This window comes from Kryptolebias marmoratus, linkage group LG11, assembly GCF_001649575.2.
Source record: "Kryptolebias marmoratus isolate JLee-2015 linkage group LG11, ASM164957v2, whole genome shotgun sequence".
Classification (NCBI taxonomy): domain Eukaryota; kingdom Metazoa; phylum Chordata; class Actinopteri; order Cyprinodontiformes; family Rivulidae; genus Kryptolebias; species Kryptolebias marmoratus.
This window is the reverse complement of record NC_051440.1, coordinates 10637435-10653627: the sequence shown is the minus strand read 5'-3', so window position 1 is coordinate 10653627 and position 16193 is coordinate 10637435. Positions and strand designations below refer to the sequence as shown.

Genomic DNA, 16193 nt, shown 5'->3' with positions numbered 1-16193 from the left:
ACGAAATAAACATTTGAAATATATGAGTTTGTATGTAATGTATGAATATAATATACAAGTTTCACTTTTTAAATGGAATTACTGAAATCAATCTACTTTTTCATGATATTCTAATTTTATGACCAGCACCTGTATGAGGACTGAGGAGGCAGGACGGACACTTGAAGATGCTTCCCGGACACCAGATGGCAGCACGATGCCGGCAACGAGGCCTGAAAGTCTGCCCAGACGAGCACCGGGAAGCCGTTTCGTAACAAGATGCCGCTTTTGATTTGGGTAGAAGTTGATTCCGACTGAAAATACTGTAAAATAATTTTTAAAAAAGATAATTTTTAAGTGTGGTACCTGTGAGGAGAAGTTGATACTGAGGAATTCTCTGGACCGGCTTCAGTAGGTAATGACTCAGAGCCAAGTTGGCGCAGCGTGGACTCGCCTGAAAAAAAAAATAAAAATGACCAAAACTGGAATGTTTTAGGAACAAACATACATCCTGCTGTTCTCACTTAAACAAGAACAAAACACACCTCATCGACACACCACACCAGAGAGGGAGAGGGAGAGGGGGGGGGGGGGGGNTTAAGAGCTATTTTGAGCCCCTCATCTAGCAGGATTAACATTACCCTTATGAATGTAAAAGTAATTTTGTCTTTGAACTTAGGAAAAATGTTTGTTACAGTCAGATTGTATTATTACTGGCAGTGAGAAAGACATTAAATTTAATTGTAACAATGACAAATCAAATCACTCCGCTTTATAATTTAGCAAAGCCATATATATATATATATATATATATATATATATATATATATATATATATATATATGGGGGGGGGGGGGGAGAGAGCGAGAGAGCGAGAGAGAGAGAGAAAAAACAAAGAAAACAGGTTGAGCGAGGCAGCGTTACCTCAAAGTCTTTGACGACCGCTCCAAACGCAGAGTTCTTCTTGGTCTGCTCGTCCAGCAGAGCCACATTCTTGTCAAACTCGCGGATGTAGGTGGAGTACATCTTTAGGAAGGGCCCTTTCTTCAGGAAAATGTCTGCCACCTGGGAATTCTCATCCCTGTGCAGGTGACATAACTAGGTCAACACGGTGACAGGCGGATAAATGATCTGTTTGGAAAAACCATGCCTTCAAAAATAAGAGCTTTCATGACAGGATATTTGCACGTCCAAACTTTGTTTATTGGAGCTCCTTGATGCCTAATTCCAAAAAAGCGTGGATAGTGATTTCTTTTTTTAAAAAAGGTATTTAGGCTTTAAAAGGTGCAAAGGCTGAGCTGCAGCGCCTGACATTTCGCTCCAAAATAAAAAAAACACCTAAAGGTATGGGCACTGATTTTCAATTAAAATGGGCAAATTCAGAGAATTGATGCAACCATTAGAACCATTTCTCTCCCAGTGACAAGCCAAGTTGTTTCCTAATGATGCTTTTATTGACACAATGTCGCCCAATAAAATATTTTAAAAAGAAGAAAAAAACAGCTCTGAGTGCCCCAGAATCTGTTTTTTTGCTCTTGTAGTTTATTTTGAAAGGATTTTTAAGTGGAAACTATGGTCACGGGTGAGTGTTCAAAGAAAAAAACTGAACAATTATGAAGGGTTTTGGCTCAAAAATGCAGACTCCTACCATAAGCAAAGTAAAGAAGAGATTTTATAACGAAGCTATACCATTCAGCCACCCTCTCCTTCAGCTCTTTGAGCAGGTTTTGGTTGAGCTCGTACAGCTGCGGCAGGTAGTACAGGATCTGGTTGAGGAGGCGCTCCTCGATCACCGGCTTCCCGCTCTGCTGGGACACCTTCTTCACCGACTCTCGGAAGTCCTGCGGGCCGGGACGACAGAGAACGTCAGCCGGTGGAACTGACACACACTCACATAAAAAAAACAAACTAATGAAAAAAAAGTATGCCAAACGTGGCAATTACTTCTTATGGTTTTCGTCAGGTTGAAAACAAAACAAAAAAAAAAAAAAGAAAAACAGCACAGGTTTAACAACAACTGTCTTCTATGCAAATTACGCAACATGGAACAAAGACTATAATTTGGACTAGAGACGTCCACGTAAACAAGATGAAGAAAGAGGAACTCTTCTGCCCCATGACCCACACATGCAGCTGACGAGCATTAAACTTTAAACAGTTTCCCAAATTCGGTGAATCAGGACCAAGGCGGGAGAAGAAGGGACGCTTGAGGGGCCCCAAACTTTGGAGTGTCTCTTTCTGATGATGCAGCATTTTGGGTTTTTGGGTTTTTTTACTGGTGGTTTATGAGGACACGTGGCGAATAAAGCAACTCGCAGACAATTAAACAACCTCCCGTGGTCAACGTCTGCAAACGTTTCCTGCTACAACAGCTGGCACGGCTTATGTGGAAAACAACGTGGCTGAAAATGTTTCCGTTTGGTGAGATTAAAAAACAAAAAGGACGACGGCGGTGATGCAGATGTGAATGTCAGCAGGGAGTAAAGGCTGACGCGACAGAGCTGAAGAATTCAGTTTGGTTTTCTTGTGTTCACAGCAGAGATTTCTTTCAGTTATTATCTGCAGTTCAGAGTTTTCTGAACCCTCAGGCCCAGAGTGTATGGAGCAAAGTGTCTACAAATGTCTGAGCAGAGAACCAACGCAGCACGTATGAGCACTGATCTGCTTGGAGCCCCGGCTGGTAGAGGTGGAACTAGTCTTAAATCCACTACAGCATAGCCTCGGAGCCACAAAAAGGACTGCTCTTCATCGTTTTGTGACTCTTCCCTACACGTCCTGCACGCTTCCTGTCCGTCCTCCACGAGAGATGAGTCACCGCCCATGACTCAGCCTTACGGCGCTCAGATTTCCTGACGTTTCTCCTCTCCAAACATCTGCTCATTTGAAAGCAAAAACTCAAGATTTAAAACCACCGTGCGACTGGACAGGCTCGGCTGTGGTTCCTGTTGTACGACAAAGCAGGTCTTCCACTCATGACTTGTTTTAGCGCTTGTTCCTCTTTGTGCTCGATGTACTCCCAGCTGCAGGTAACGCCGAGTCAAAAGGTACGACAGCCATGATCCTTCAAAATGAGGACCCAGGTAAATACTGAATAACTAACAGGAGAATGCAATTAGTATCATATCACTATATAAAAAAAAGACAAAAGGCAAATCACCAAATGCTGCCATTTTTAAAAAACATTGTTTTTTTTTAGAAAATATATGCCTATTTTAAAAGAAATGACACGTCCTAAAGCAACAAAACACTCGAAAGGTTGCAGAAGTCTAATAATGTACTTGTGAAACAGCTAAAACCTCCTGAGGTTCGCATGCAGTGGTTCAGTTCTACAGCGTAGAAAAGTCAAAATAGGTCCTCCTGACGAGAGATGGACGGTGATTTTTAAAATATTCAAGAGTTTAGCTGAAATAAGAGAATTCCAAGAATTACTGCAACCGTATTTCCAGCTGGGGTGCATTATTTTTATTTTTTTGTCATGACAAATACCATTCAGAGAAAAAACAAAAAACTACTCAGCCTCAGCAGTCCGTTTCTGCCCCCGTAGTTTATTTTGAAAGGGTTATAAAGTGGAAACTATGATCAGGGGTGAGCTCAGCTTTGATCCCATATTATGCGCATCCCTCTCCAAATTAAAACGCTATTTAAATAAAATTTGAATAATCCTCTACGGGTTTGAAGAGTGTTTTTGTATACGTGAATCGCTGACAGTGCATCCTCCAGGTTAAAGACGAAAGCAGCACAACATTTCAGTCTTTTCTGATGGGACGCAGGTGCGTTAGTACACCCATCCTAGGTCAGTAAAGACACTTTACTGTCTGAACAACAGACACAGAAAATGAAAACGCTTTTTATTTTAAACTGAAATAAAGGTTTCAGTTTCTAAACACTTAACTGAGCTTCGTTAAAGGAAAATGTGACGCAACACGGCGTTACAGGACCAGGTTTTGATGTTTTAAGAGTATAGATTCAAAAAGAACATCCTCTCTCTCTCTTTATATTTTATTTCCCACCGTTTTCACTCTTTAAAATACAACTAGCCAAATGAAAGTTGTGCTAGTTACATTTTAGCACTATTACCTCCAGTGAGTTTGCATGCTAACGGTAGCATTAAGTTGAAAACAGCTGTCCAGAGATAATATTGTGTTGCATTTTTTAGTTGTTTTTGAGCTTTTATTGTCCTTTGGCCAACATAAACTATCACTATGACTTTTGTAATGTCGTACAATTAAAAATGTAAACAGCCAAAACCACAGCGGGATTAAGGAAAAGAGAAGAGCAACTTAACAGCAGTGACAAAATAAAAAAAGAGCATCGTAATTACGAACTGGGCTTACTGGTCTTTCCACATACATAAACAAATTCATTCCAGACAAAGCGGTTTGTCACCGACATGTTCTGGATGTGCAGCACAAGAAGCAGCATCTTTTAATGACCCTGACTGCTTACAGGTTGCATTCCTCAAAGCGTGACAAGGAGACAAAGTTAAAGCCGGCAGTCTGGGGGAAAAAACCATGAAGAATGTGAACCGAGGGGGAGTTTTTTCCCCCCGCTCAGGGTGTGCCCCGAACTCCAGGATAATCGAACGCATGTGGAGACCGCAGACCAACACTCGGTCAGACAGAGACAGATTATTAGTCGCCTTGGCTATTGTCACAGCAAACACAAAGCTGTTTTGGGTTCTTCTGTTTGTTCTCGTTTTCTGCGTGAACCATAAAGCACCTTAAAAATAAAAAAATAAAAGGTGACGTGTGTGGTTACTCACGACATGAAGCAGCTTCAGGACGTCTACAAACCTGCGCCAAGGGGATAAGGAAGGTTTAGATGCTTTGTGTGTGGTTTCCAGATTATTCCTAGGTTCATTATTTTAAGTAGAAACAAGAACAACAACACTTTCATCGGAAATAAAAAGAAAAACGGCAAAAACGTACACCTCGAAACTTCAAACCACACTTATCGGCACAGCCTGACGCCGAAAACAACAATTTTTAAAGAGGAAAACAAAAATAACTCTTACACGCTCTCAGAGGTCATGATTTCTGTAGCGATGAAATGGATGTTGCTTTTCTTTGTTGCACTCTTCACCTAAGAAAGATGCAAAAAAACAAAAAATACTGATCACATGTTAAAGCAGATTTCTGCCATGGACTACCTGTGTACATTATCAGCTACAAGTGGCTGATTTTCCTTTAAAGCAAGTCAGACGATTCAGGGGGGCTAAATGAATAAATGAATGAATGAATAAATAAATTTCCCAGCAACTGCTCCTCACCGCGCTCCCGTCCATCTGCTCAGGGTCACCTTTGCTTGACACGGAGCTGCTGTCGTCCCCGTCCTCCTCGACCGAGCTGTTGGCCGCGGCGTCGTCCTCTGAGAAGCTGCCGTTCGGGACGGCCCCATCCTCCTCGTCGCCCGAGCTCCTGCTGAAAGAACAAATGAATGCATGAGAACAATGTTTTTAGTTTGCGAAACGATGGTTTTTTTCAACTGGAACTGAACAGGGCATCCAAATATGCGTCCTTTAGCGTTGATATTGTTTGACTCCGAGAACTAAAACGCTGAGAAAGACTTGCAAACAGGCCCCCACGCGGCGCCCGATGGCGTTTAGCTGCACGGCCTGTGGTTCGGATCGACTGAAACTACATTTAGAGAGTCTTATATTACATCTTTGCTGATAAAGACTTGGAAGAGGGAATAAGTTGACCTTATTGTAGTGATAGTCCGCTGCGGTGCCGTGGATCGGATATTGTAAATGACAGCGTGTTCCAGTTCCTGACAAAATCCAGCGACTGCGCACAGCCACTGAAGAGGAGCGGGCCAACGTTCCGCGGGGCCACAATCGACAACCTGATCAGCTCCATGCGAAGGAGACGTGTTGATGTGCACAGCATGAGGCAAAAGGTGGTCGCACCAGATACGGACTGGTTTTCTGACACCCCCTCATGCTAATTTGTGAGCAATATTTGAGAGGAAAAGGCCTGTGGTGTGCAAAGAAAAAGTCTTAGATCTCTGAGTTCAGCTCACAAAAAACGAGAGCAAAAACAAACCTGCTGCGTTTATATTTTTGTTCAGTGTATATATACACATAGCGGTGGCCATCTTGGATTTTGACGTGGCAACCTAGACTCTGAGAGCAACCTCACTAATGCCTAGATCAGGGGTGTCCAATCCTGGTCCTGGAGAGCCACTATCCTGCATGTTGTACTTGTTTCTCTGCTCCAACACACCTGATTTGAATCAATGGGTGATTAACAGGCTTCAGCAGAACATGAAGAGGTGATTTAATCATCAAATCAGGTGTGTTGGAGCAGAGAAACAAGTAAAACATGCAGGATAGTGACCCTTGTGGACCAAGGGTTGCCCACCTCTGGTCTAGACGCATCCACGGACCAAAATGGAAGTCGGTACATTGCTTATTTTTCAAGATGAACCGGGCGGATTGACGGAGGGTATTTGCACAAAAAAAATAAATAAAAACTTTAAAAAGCACTTGTTGAGAGATGTTATGGGAAAATAAAACAATACGTGAGACAAGAAGAAAATCTCAGCTGAGTGACTTTTATACATTATTATTAAAATGTGGAACATAAGTTCTGAGACAGTCTGATATCACAGTGAATCTGGCAGAAACCATTTGAGATAATAAGATAAGAGAAAGCCTATACACAGTCACAATGATCTTCAGCAAAACTCCTGACACAAGGTGCCAGGGTGTTATGTTTGGCATCAGAATGTGAGTCTTCCTCTTCCTCCACAGAAACAAAAAGAGTGACTTTTTTTTTTTTAACCATCAGTGACAATAAAGACAGCCAACACTGGGCCAGTCGGTCAGGAAGCAGCAGTCTGACACAGTCCATTAACCTGGAACTTTACTTGTCTGTAAATGAGAAAAAAAAAAAAAAAAAAATTGCGTTAAAGATGCCCTGTGTTTCTAAAAAAAAAAAAGCACCGCCCTGCAGAAAGCTCGAGGCCAAACAGCAGGAAGCCTCTCTGTCGCACACCGTCGTATTCATGAATGTTTCTGCGCCGAACTGTGACCTGCGTGCTCCTGGCGTGCAGCTGTGACTCAGACCGAGGACGACAGCACATCGGGGTATGAAAAAAAAAAAACAGTTTGCACTCTCCACTTCCAAAAGACGTCTGCCACAAGGACAGAAACCCAAACGACTGAAGACAAATACGGTCAAAACATCCACCAAACAGCAAACTGTTCCTTTAACTCTTTCGTGCAGAATGGTCACTGCGGTGGACAGATACTTAAAAGCCATTTTCTTGAACATGTATGGGGTTTTATGAGCATAAACCACTAAAGTGGACATCAGTGCATCACGTCATATGCTGCCATCTTGTAAAAAAAAATCGAAACATATGCTGTCCACCTAGGGGACATGTGGAAAAGTTCTTGAATAAATAAATTTTTTTCAAATTTTTTTTCCCCCGCCCCTTTTCTTTTAAGAAAATAAAAATACTTTGGGGGAAATTAAAAAATCCTGTCTGAAGTTATCATAGTTCATGCATGAAAGGGTTAAGCCGTCTGCCTCAGAGTAAACATGCAGAGCAGCATTGCACAGCTGGAAATCACCTTGTCAAACAAAAGGAACTACACCCAGCGCTGATATATCATCACAGACCCAAGACCCACACACGACACTGGCACGCCAGCTCTGCCCCGCTCGTCTGAAGGGTGCATGTGATGAGCGCAGCCCGCAGCAACAGGCTGTTGATTGATTTGAACCTTTCCTGTGCAGATAATTGGGCCAGTCCCCGATTAATCAACGCCTGAGCCGTCGAGCTTCCCTCTCCGGAGTCGCTCTCTGCCGCCATCAGTTTTTTCTAATGAGCTCATTTAGGTCTCGGTCTCGCGAGGCTTTTTTTTTTTTTTTTTTTTTTAAAGAAGTAAAGCGAAATCTACCTGTCGAACTCTGCCGGCGGCCGAATCAGCTGGGCGTTCTTCGCCAGGGTCAAATACGGCTCCTGCTCTTCGTAAATGCCCACGTCGTCGTACACGGGGCTCGGCCGGGCCTTCTTGCCGGCGGGCAGCGGGGAGGGCCTCGGCTTCGCCACAAATACATTCTTGTAGTCCGAGATCTCCTCGTAGACGGGCGCGTCGTCACAGGCGGGCTCTGCGTCGTCGTAGACGAGCTCGTCGCCGTCGACGCTCTGCTCGACCCCCGTCAGCGGCGAGGGCAGCGTCCGCTCCCACGGCGGCGTCTGCTCTCGGTCCCCGCAGGCGCCCCTGAGGTCAGCCGCTGGGAGGTACGGGTTCTCCTCCTCCTTTGCCGCCTTCTTCTTCTTCTTGTGCACCTTCAAATCCAGGGTTTTCAGAAAGCCGCTCCCCTTCTGTCCGTCCGAGCACAGGTCAGCCGAAGACAGGGACTTGGATTTCTTCTTTGGGCTGGAGTGAAAACGTTTCCTGCTGCCGGCAGACTGCTCAACTGGAGGCGAAGGCAGGTCCCTTGATAATAGCTGCTTCAGTACATCGCTGCTCAAGGTACTGGCCTGCCTTGGCTTGAGCTCTTGCGATTTGCCCGCGTCTCTCTTCTCAGCCGATCCACCGGACTGCATCAGAACCAGTGCGCTGTTGCGTCTGCAGTGTGTGTTTTGAACGGGTCGGCCCGTCCCGCCCCTGTCCGCTGCAGGAGCCTCGCTCGATTCTGTCTGACCGGGCAAAGTGCTCGGCGGACAGCGAGGCGCGCCCTCCTGATCCCCTCTGGCCTTCTTCGCCACCTCTTCGCTGGCTCTGCTGGCGGGTTCCTTCGTCCCTACGTCCCGCGCGTCCTCGGGCGGTTGTTGAGCGGCGGGAGCGGGAGCCTTTGTGGTGTCGGGCAGGAAGGGCTTCTTCCTGGGTGTCGGGGCCGGCACAGGACGAGCTCGTTCCACGGACAGACAGGCTGGTGGATTGTTTTCGCCGCTGGGCGCGCCGACGGACACGCCAATGGACGGGGACGAGCTGGCCTTCCCGTTGGGTGGCGGCACGGCGCTCGTTTCCCTCCCTTCCTCAACAGGGGTCTCCTCCTGCTTGTTTGCCGCTGCTTCCTGGTAAGATGGGGCGGCTGCTCTGGGTTTCCGTCGCTCGGGGACAGGTGGGGCCTTCCTAAAAGGTCCTGGGACTGGTTTATGTTGGAGAACATCGGTGTGCTCCGAGCCAAAGCCGTCACTCTCCTGTCTTCCTCCAGCCACACCCTGAAGCACTGCGTCAGTATTCCGATCGCTCCGTGTCCTGTGGGGAGGAGACAGCGCGGCAGTCCCTTCAGGACCGGTGCCGTCAGAGTTCACCTCGTCATCAAACCCCTCTCGGAGTTTATGATTGTTCGTTGAAGAAGAATCCGCCGCCTGGCGCTGGGCGGTGCCCCGTTTCACTTGACCGTCATCCTGTTTGCCAAAAGTCGCAGGAACAGGTTTCCCTTTTGCTTCCGTTCGGTCGCTACGCGGCGACGTTTTAACGTTCCTCTCCTTCTGCTCAGACTTTGCGCTGCCGGCGCACGAGCAGTTCTCCCGGCTACACAGGCAAATGGGAATTATATAACCCCACTCGGGCTTCTTGCTTTGCTGGAGTCCATTTTGGGAGTTCAGGCCAGCGGTCGGAAGCGTGTCCGAGTTGCTCCGCAGGCTCTCCGAGCTCTGCGCTTTCGACTCCCCAGCAGCGGGGGGTTTCAAGCAGGGTTTGGGAGCCACTGGCGGTTTGGCCTTCCTCGGCACGCCAGCGGACGGGGGTGGGGGGCCGTCTGCTCTCGGGGGCTGGGGTGACCCCTCTGTCCTCTGGTTGGGGTACTGCCTTGGTTTAGGGGCCACAGGTGGCTTATGTATGCCTGTGGAGATGAAGAAAAAAAAATTTAAGTGTTGTCACGATTATCTGTGAGGCATCAAAAACATGCTAGAAAACAACATCCGATCTAAAAGACACAGATATAAAAGTAGATAAATACGCTTTAAATAAACAGCGCACGATGTGAAACTGATGACTTGTTCTTCCTCTCAGCACCTCTCATTTGTGGAGTATCTCAAGGATCTATTTATGGTCCCCTGCTATTCAAATTATACACGTGTTCTTTGGGGTCCCTTTTTGGACAACATAACCTTTTTCTTTCATTGCTTTGTCGACAATATCCAGGCTTATGTTAAACAGACGGTAATCATTCAATAAAACCACTATTAAATTATCGAAGTGACAATAAAACCTGGAGGAAGTTGAATTTTTTTCTTTCAGAGCCGTTTGGACTTACGGTATTTTCCGCACTATAGGGCTCACTGGATTAAAAGGTGCACTGTTAATGAGTGGTCCATTTTCAAACCTTTGTCATATATAAGGCGCATCATCGTGCACCTCCCAATTTTTGTAACTTTGCGCCGACTGTGTGTGCCACGCTCCATTGAAAATGGACGATTTCGGTGCTCTAGCGGAGCTGGTTCTCCTGTATCAGCATTTATATGATCCCTCTATGAGAGATCACAAAGATAATCAGACGGTTCACAACTCACAGAAGGATAGAATGATACTGCATCAACGTTAGCGTCAAGTATAAACGCCTACAGCGCTCGCTCGGGTCCGTGAGCCATACACAGAGCCGTGCACGACTCTAACTGAGCCTTAATGCTGCGAGCGGTGAAGCTTTGTAGTTTAACCAAAGTCGTACTAAAACATTACGATTTCTTACATATATAGGGCGCCCCGGATTATAAGGCGCACTGTTGGTTTTTTTTGAGAAAATTGAGGGCTTTTAAGTGCGCCTTATAGTCTGGAAAATACGGTATTTAAAGTGACCATCATCTGCGTATACAAGAAGCAGAAGGGTTGGCTCCGTTTTGACTCCGCAACAACCTGAAGCAAACATCAGTTGGTAACTCTTGGCTGTTTGGTACAAAAGCTGCTTTTGGTACCAGTTTTAAAAGACCATTTTGGAGTTCTTTTGTTTTCTTTTCCCCCCCAATGGGAATGTGGGTCGAATGCTTGGTCGAAATACGACAAAATTCTTTATTATATTGACATTTAGGACAGTTCATTTTATTCTCCAACTATTTAAAAAGAAAGCAACATTTCGAGTCACGCTTCTCAGTCCGTTTCTGTCAGCTCAAACTATTCGAATCTTCTAAAGTAAAGTTTAAACCCGTTTTAATTAAAACCATGAGTGGCGCTTTTTAGGTTTAGGTAATTTACCTCATTGTACAGCTGTAGCTTTTATGGATTTATTTCAAATAGTTTAGTTTGGTCTGGAGAACTCCTTGCTTGAGACTTTTCTGCGATTTTTTATTTGACTTCTGATCCAAACAGACTTGAATAAATCTTAAGTTTAGTACTTTCTGTAGAATACGGTACCACCATGCCAACTTAAATTTCCCCTTTTTAAGCACTAATCCAAACTTAGTGCAGGAAGTTAATGTACAACCACTGTAAAGCACTCATTTACGGGGCGGGGGGGGGGCTATTTAAATACCACATGGCTTTTGTTTGCCACTCCACGCAGCAGCACAGTAATCTGGCTTTATGTCTACAAGGAGGAAGAGGAGGAGGAGAAGAGTTGGAGGCGAGCAGGGGAAGAAGGCGTGTGTGAATATCGCACAAACAGGTACATCTGGATGAACTGCTGTTCTCTTTAATGGAGGGCAAAACACTGTGAGCTGCTGACAGAAAGGGATGTTGTTTTTACACATTTCCCTGTTCGCCAGGCCCCGGTGTGAATAAATCTGTCAGGTTTAGATAATTATTACATTTTTAAAAAGACACTGTATGTTTCATTGGTTTTAGTCCATTTGGATAAGATAAAAAAACTGAAATAGGTTAATAAGTGGATGATTTTTTTATTCCCCTGGAGGTAATTTCCCTTTTTCCTACCATTTAAAACCCATACTGACAACACACACCTCTGTCTCTGTCTTCATTTCTTCTGGTTTTTTTTTTTTTTCTGTTTTTAAGTTGCAAAGGAACAAACACAAGTAATCCTAAAGAGCACTGGACTTTTCCAGTTGTTAGGTCTGCTTCTGCTTGCACAAACAAATCATTTCCGAGAGGCAAACAGTTAACGAGAAGTTGACTTTACCTGCTGAGCTCATCCTGGCCTCGGTCACTTCACCTTCAGGAGACGCACAGAGGAATAAAAGCAGCCTTCATCACGCCCGGACGCGCCGCTCAGTCCGCTCTCACCCGAGCCGAAGGTCCACATTTTCTCTGCTCTGGTCCAGTCTGTTCGCAGGGCAGGGGAGTGATTATCTGCGCAGCCGAACCAGCTGTTGCCGCCGCCGGGGATGTGTCACCAACACACCTCCCTCTGCAGTCCCGCAACCGACCACCAGGTGTCCTCGGAGAGGCGCCCAGGTGCGTCCACGGCAAACAGCAGGTAAAAGTTAAAAAACTGTCAGGTGACAGGAAACGGTTAATAATTAATGCTTAAAGGGACCTGTTGCGTCTGTGTCAGATACAGTCTGCTGCTGCTAAAATCAAAGATGAAGGACTCGTTTTACATGAAGCTTTCGTGGCTTTGCAGGAATTTTCCAGCGCCGCACACAGAGACGTGTCTTTCCGCTGACGTCATCACGTCTAATTAACAATCGGGGTGACTCAGGTGCCGAAAATACGAGAGCGACGTTTTTATGTAACACGCCGTAGGTTTTGAGGAAGTAACCCTTTACAAGAAACTTCCTTTACCAGCAGAATTTTCATCACGCTTTATCTGTCGTCAGCGCGCTGATCAGATGGTTTTTGTTACGGGAACGCTGAAAGATTACGGCATTTTCCGATAAAAAAATTTAAAAAATTACAAAAATGCAGTGTGAATGCTGACTTGAAGTAGCAAAAAGCTAGCTAGGAGCTAAAAGTTGCTAAATGCAAGCTAAGATATAAAAGCTGCAACTTTTAGCTCTGGGTAAAAGTAAAAAAAACCAGAGCTAAAAGTTGCAAAACAGTAGCAACAAAACCTAAAAGTAGAGAAACAGTGGCTACTACCTAAAAGCTAAAAGTATCAAGATGCTAACGAAATGTTACCAAAACCTAAACTTATAAACAGCTGGCTAAATATAGCAGTGTTAGCTTTCAACTAAGGATTAGCATTAGCAGTATTAGTATTATAACAGTAGTAGAATTTATAATCAGCACTAGTAAAGCTAACTTTATCAGTAGTAGTTTTAGTATTAGTACTAGCAGAAATAGAGTTACCATTAGCTGCAATAGTACTAGCGGTAGCAGAATTAGTATTAGCAGTAATAGCTGAAGTACATTGCAAAGAGAACCATTATTTTTAAGGATTTCAAGAGATTTCAGAGTATTTTAATAGGTTTGTGTGTGTGCAAATAAAGTTTAAATCGTTTGAAAAGTATAAACGCAAAGTGGTAAAAATGGTAAGAAAAAAACAAAACAAAACAGGAAAACAAGAGCGTAATGTGTACTGACAAAACTAGGGAAAAAATTACTGGAATATACGTAGGATTTTAGTTAAATCGCTCACATATAAAGAGAGAAAACACAATAAAACCAACATTTCCTGTGGGTTATAACATGGATAGGAGGCAAAGTTCATATCTACAGATGGTCTTTTTATTCTGACACTCCTCGTTATCGACATCAGTTCCTGTTCAGAAGAACAGAACAAAGTAAACAGGGTCTGATTTATGATCTGAGCGCTGATGTTGAGCTGATTCAGCCACGGGACCTGAACAGAGACGTGATCATTTCCCTGCAGCACTCTCACTGTCAGATGACAAGACGATCAAGAGATGGAGGAGGAGGTTTTGGTTTGAGAAAGAAAAAAAAAACTCATTGTATGAACTTTGATAAAACTTTGTTGTTCCTCTTTTACAAAAATCAGTGTTTTTGTCTCTCTTTCTGTCCGTTACCAGAATATTTCATGACTCACTGGATGGATTTCAATAAAAATCAGATGTAATGTAACGTAATCGACATCTGAGTGAATTTATCAAAAGTGGCTTTAACTCAGTCAGTTTTACCAATGTTCAGCTAAAACTTGACGTGGTAGTAGCTGAGAGTCATTCCCTACACATATTGTGAGCGTGACTGTCCACATAACGTTATTTATTTATAGCTTCTTTATAATGTCGTCATTTCTCAACATAAGATAGTCCTAGTTTAAAATGGCGAGCGATATGTATCCCTTCCTTCAGGCTTTTAATAAAAACTCATTTCTTTGGGCCAATATTTGCCTGTACAAGCTATTTTTTACTTTCATTTTTACCTAAAAGTGTCTTTTATCTATAAAAAAACGAAACATTTGCATAAATTTCGACTTACAGCGATGGCTTTAACTTTGACAACAGCAGTAATTTCATTGAAAACTTTCATTTTTACTTCCAACTTTTGAAACTGTACTCATTAATTTTATTACAATCATTCAGTAATACTGATACTATCAATAGACATGTAAATTATGGGGGGTAAAAAGTCTAATAAGTTCCATTAATCTGCAATAAATGAACTGACGGTAGAGATTGAACGCAGCTGACTATATTTGCTCTGTTTCCCCTTCAGAGACAGTGGGTTTCAGGCCGTCTCCTGCTGTTTGCGTTGCTTCTGCGGCTGCAGGGTTCTTCACGGTACGACTGCAGTGAGGGGAAAATAAAAATGAAATCAGAGCCCGCAGGTTAAAATGCGCTGTGCTTTGTAGTGAGATCGGACCTGAACCTGTAGTCCGAGGGCAAACTCAGGCCTAGTCTGTAGTCTCTCCTGCTCCTGGAGATTTGCCTTTGCAGGTCCCAGACGGAGCAGCTGGCGTCGCTGGATATGTAGCCCACAGACAGCAGCGTTCCGCGGATGTACATCTAGATTTGGGAAAGAAAAAGAACACGAAATTTTAAAAAAAACATTAGTTTTCCTGACATCAACAAAAAAACAACAAAAAAAGTATTTTTGTCTCGCTTGCAGAAGTGTTGCATCCTGTTAATTTTAACCTCTGATCAGTCATTGTCATTTAGATTTCTCAACAACGTGTGTGTGTGTGTGTGTGTGTGTGTGTGCAACATCCTGTTCATCATAATGATGTGTTTCTAAGAATAAAAGCTCCAAGAACTATTTGAGTGTCATTTCATTTCACTGGTCATTTTTGTCACCTGATGGTTTTGCTGATGTCTCTGTCTGTGTGTGTGCGTGTGTGTATGTGTGTGCGTGTCCCGAGTTTTAGCAAAAAATCTCTCGGCCTCGTGAACGAGTGGACGGGTTTTAATGAAACTCTCAGAAAGGAACCACCGGATGCGCACCCGATCGCCAGCTAACATTCGGAGTTAGTGCGCAGACGAGCGAACCTGACCGAGGACGAAAAACGGGCAGCAAGTCGGTCAGTTTTCACGGGTACCGAGCTAAAACCTGAGGTGGTAGTTGCTGAGAGTCGTTCGCAGCACACACTTCAACACGTCTTTTCAGATGTCGCACGAGGCCGTACGTATTGTTGCTTCCCAGGTTTGACCTAAGCAGCAACAGCTCAGTTCTCTCATCATAACATGATTTCAGTTCAAATCCCTGGCATGAAAGGCTGCCTGAAGTTAGATTTAGATTTCTCAAGTGTGTGTGTGTGCGTGCAACATCCTGTGGATCACAATGGCTGCTTCCAAGAATCAGATCTCTTAGTACTGTGTCTTGTCACAGTGAGTTGAGTCATTGTAAGAGCTCCCTTTTGCGATTAAAAGCCACTATCCGTCAGATCTTTCAGGCAGATGAGCGGGTCCCACTAAAACAACGCTCCTCTCATCGTGGCCCCCCTGCTTTCTGCTGCTGCCCCCCGGTGGGAGCCGCGGAGATGTGCGCCGAGCTCTGCGGCAGGCCGGCTCACCAGGACCATCCCCGGCGCGGCGGCGTGTCGCTGCTGCAGCAGGGCGTCCTCCGAGCAGAAGCCGAGCCGAGCCGGTAACATCTCGTACCTGACCAGGCGAAACGAGTCCATCTGACACTGGAGGAGGAAAAAGAAAAAAAATAAATAAACAGTTTTCAGTGAACGGCTGTTTGTTTATGTCAAAAACAAAAAGTGCAGCATCCATAAAACTCCAGCTGACAGAACTGAGTGTTAACTACTGCTGTGCTACTATGGTGATGCACACGCTGCAGGTCATCATAAAGGTGCTGTTTGGTGTGGGGCGCCGTTTGTAAAGGAGCTTGTGCTCAAAATTCATGCCTAAATTTTGTCACATTTAGCTTCAAACACTGTTTTAAAATGTAGTGTTGATTTTCTGATGTCACTTTTTACAACATTTAGCTAGTTACATGTAATTGTTACAGCTACATG

General features: G+C 44.4%; 2 protein-coding genes across 5 annotated transcripts in view; both read right to left on the bottom strand.

The window, feature by feature from the left end:
• The window catches only part of LOC108229853 (FYVE, RhoGEF and PH domain-containing protein 6), a 19385-nt gene extending 7201 nt beyond the window's left edge, over nt 1–12184 (bottom strand). Inside the window, exons 1-8 of one of the 2 annotated variants that reach the window (XM_017405553.3) lie at nt 12012–12184; nt 7889–9785; nt 5249–5396; nt 4994–5061; nt 4742–4772; nt 1669–1820; nt 904–1060; nt 346–433 (exon numbers count right to left, since the gene is read on the bottom strand). In XM_017405553.3, the coding sequence (XP_017261042.1) occupies nt 346–433; nt 904–1060; nt 1669–1820; nt 4742–4772; nt 4994–5061; nt 5249–5396; nt 7889–9785; nt 12012–12024 (2554 nt within the window). In that variant the 5' untranslated portion in view covers nt 12025–12184. Of the gene's footprint in view, nt 1–345; nt 434–903; nt 1061–1668; nt 1821–4741; nt 4773–4993; nt 5062–5248; nt 5400–7888; nt 9786–12011 lie in introns of both variants that reach the window. The other variant, XM_017405552.3, reaches the window with a different exon arrangement.
• A 711-nt stretch (nt 12185–12895) lies between these two features.
• Nucleotides 12896–16193, bottom strand: part of LOC108229962 — a 14937-nt gene continuing 11639 nt past the window's right edge. For 2 of the 3 annotated variants that reach the window (XM_025003740.2, XM_017405692.3), the window contains exons 13-15: nt 15744–15860; nt 14597–14739; nt 12896–14520 (exon numbers count right to left, since the gene is read on the bottom strand). In XM_025003740.2, the coding sequence (XP_024859508.1) occupies nt 14424–14520; nt 14597–14739; nt 15744–15860 (357 nt within the window). In that variant the 3' untranslated portion in view covers nt 12896–14423. Of the gene's footprint in view, nt 14521–14596; nt 14740–15743; nt 15861–16193 lie in introns of those variants that run through there. The other variant, XR_005233706.1, reaches the window with a different exon arrangement.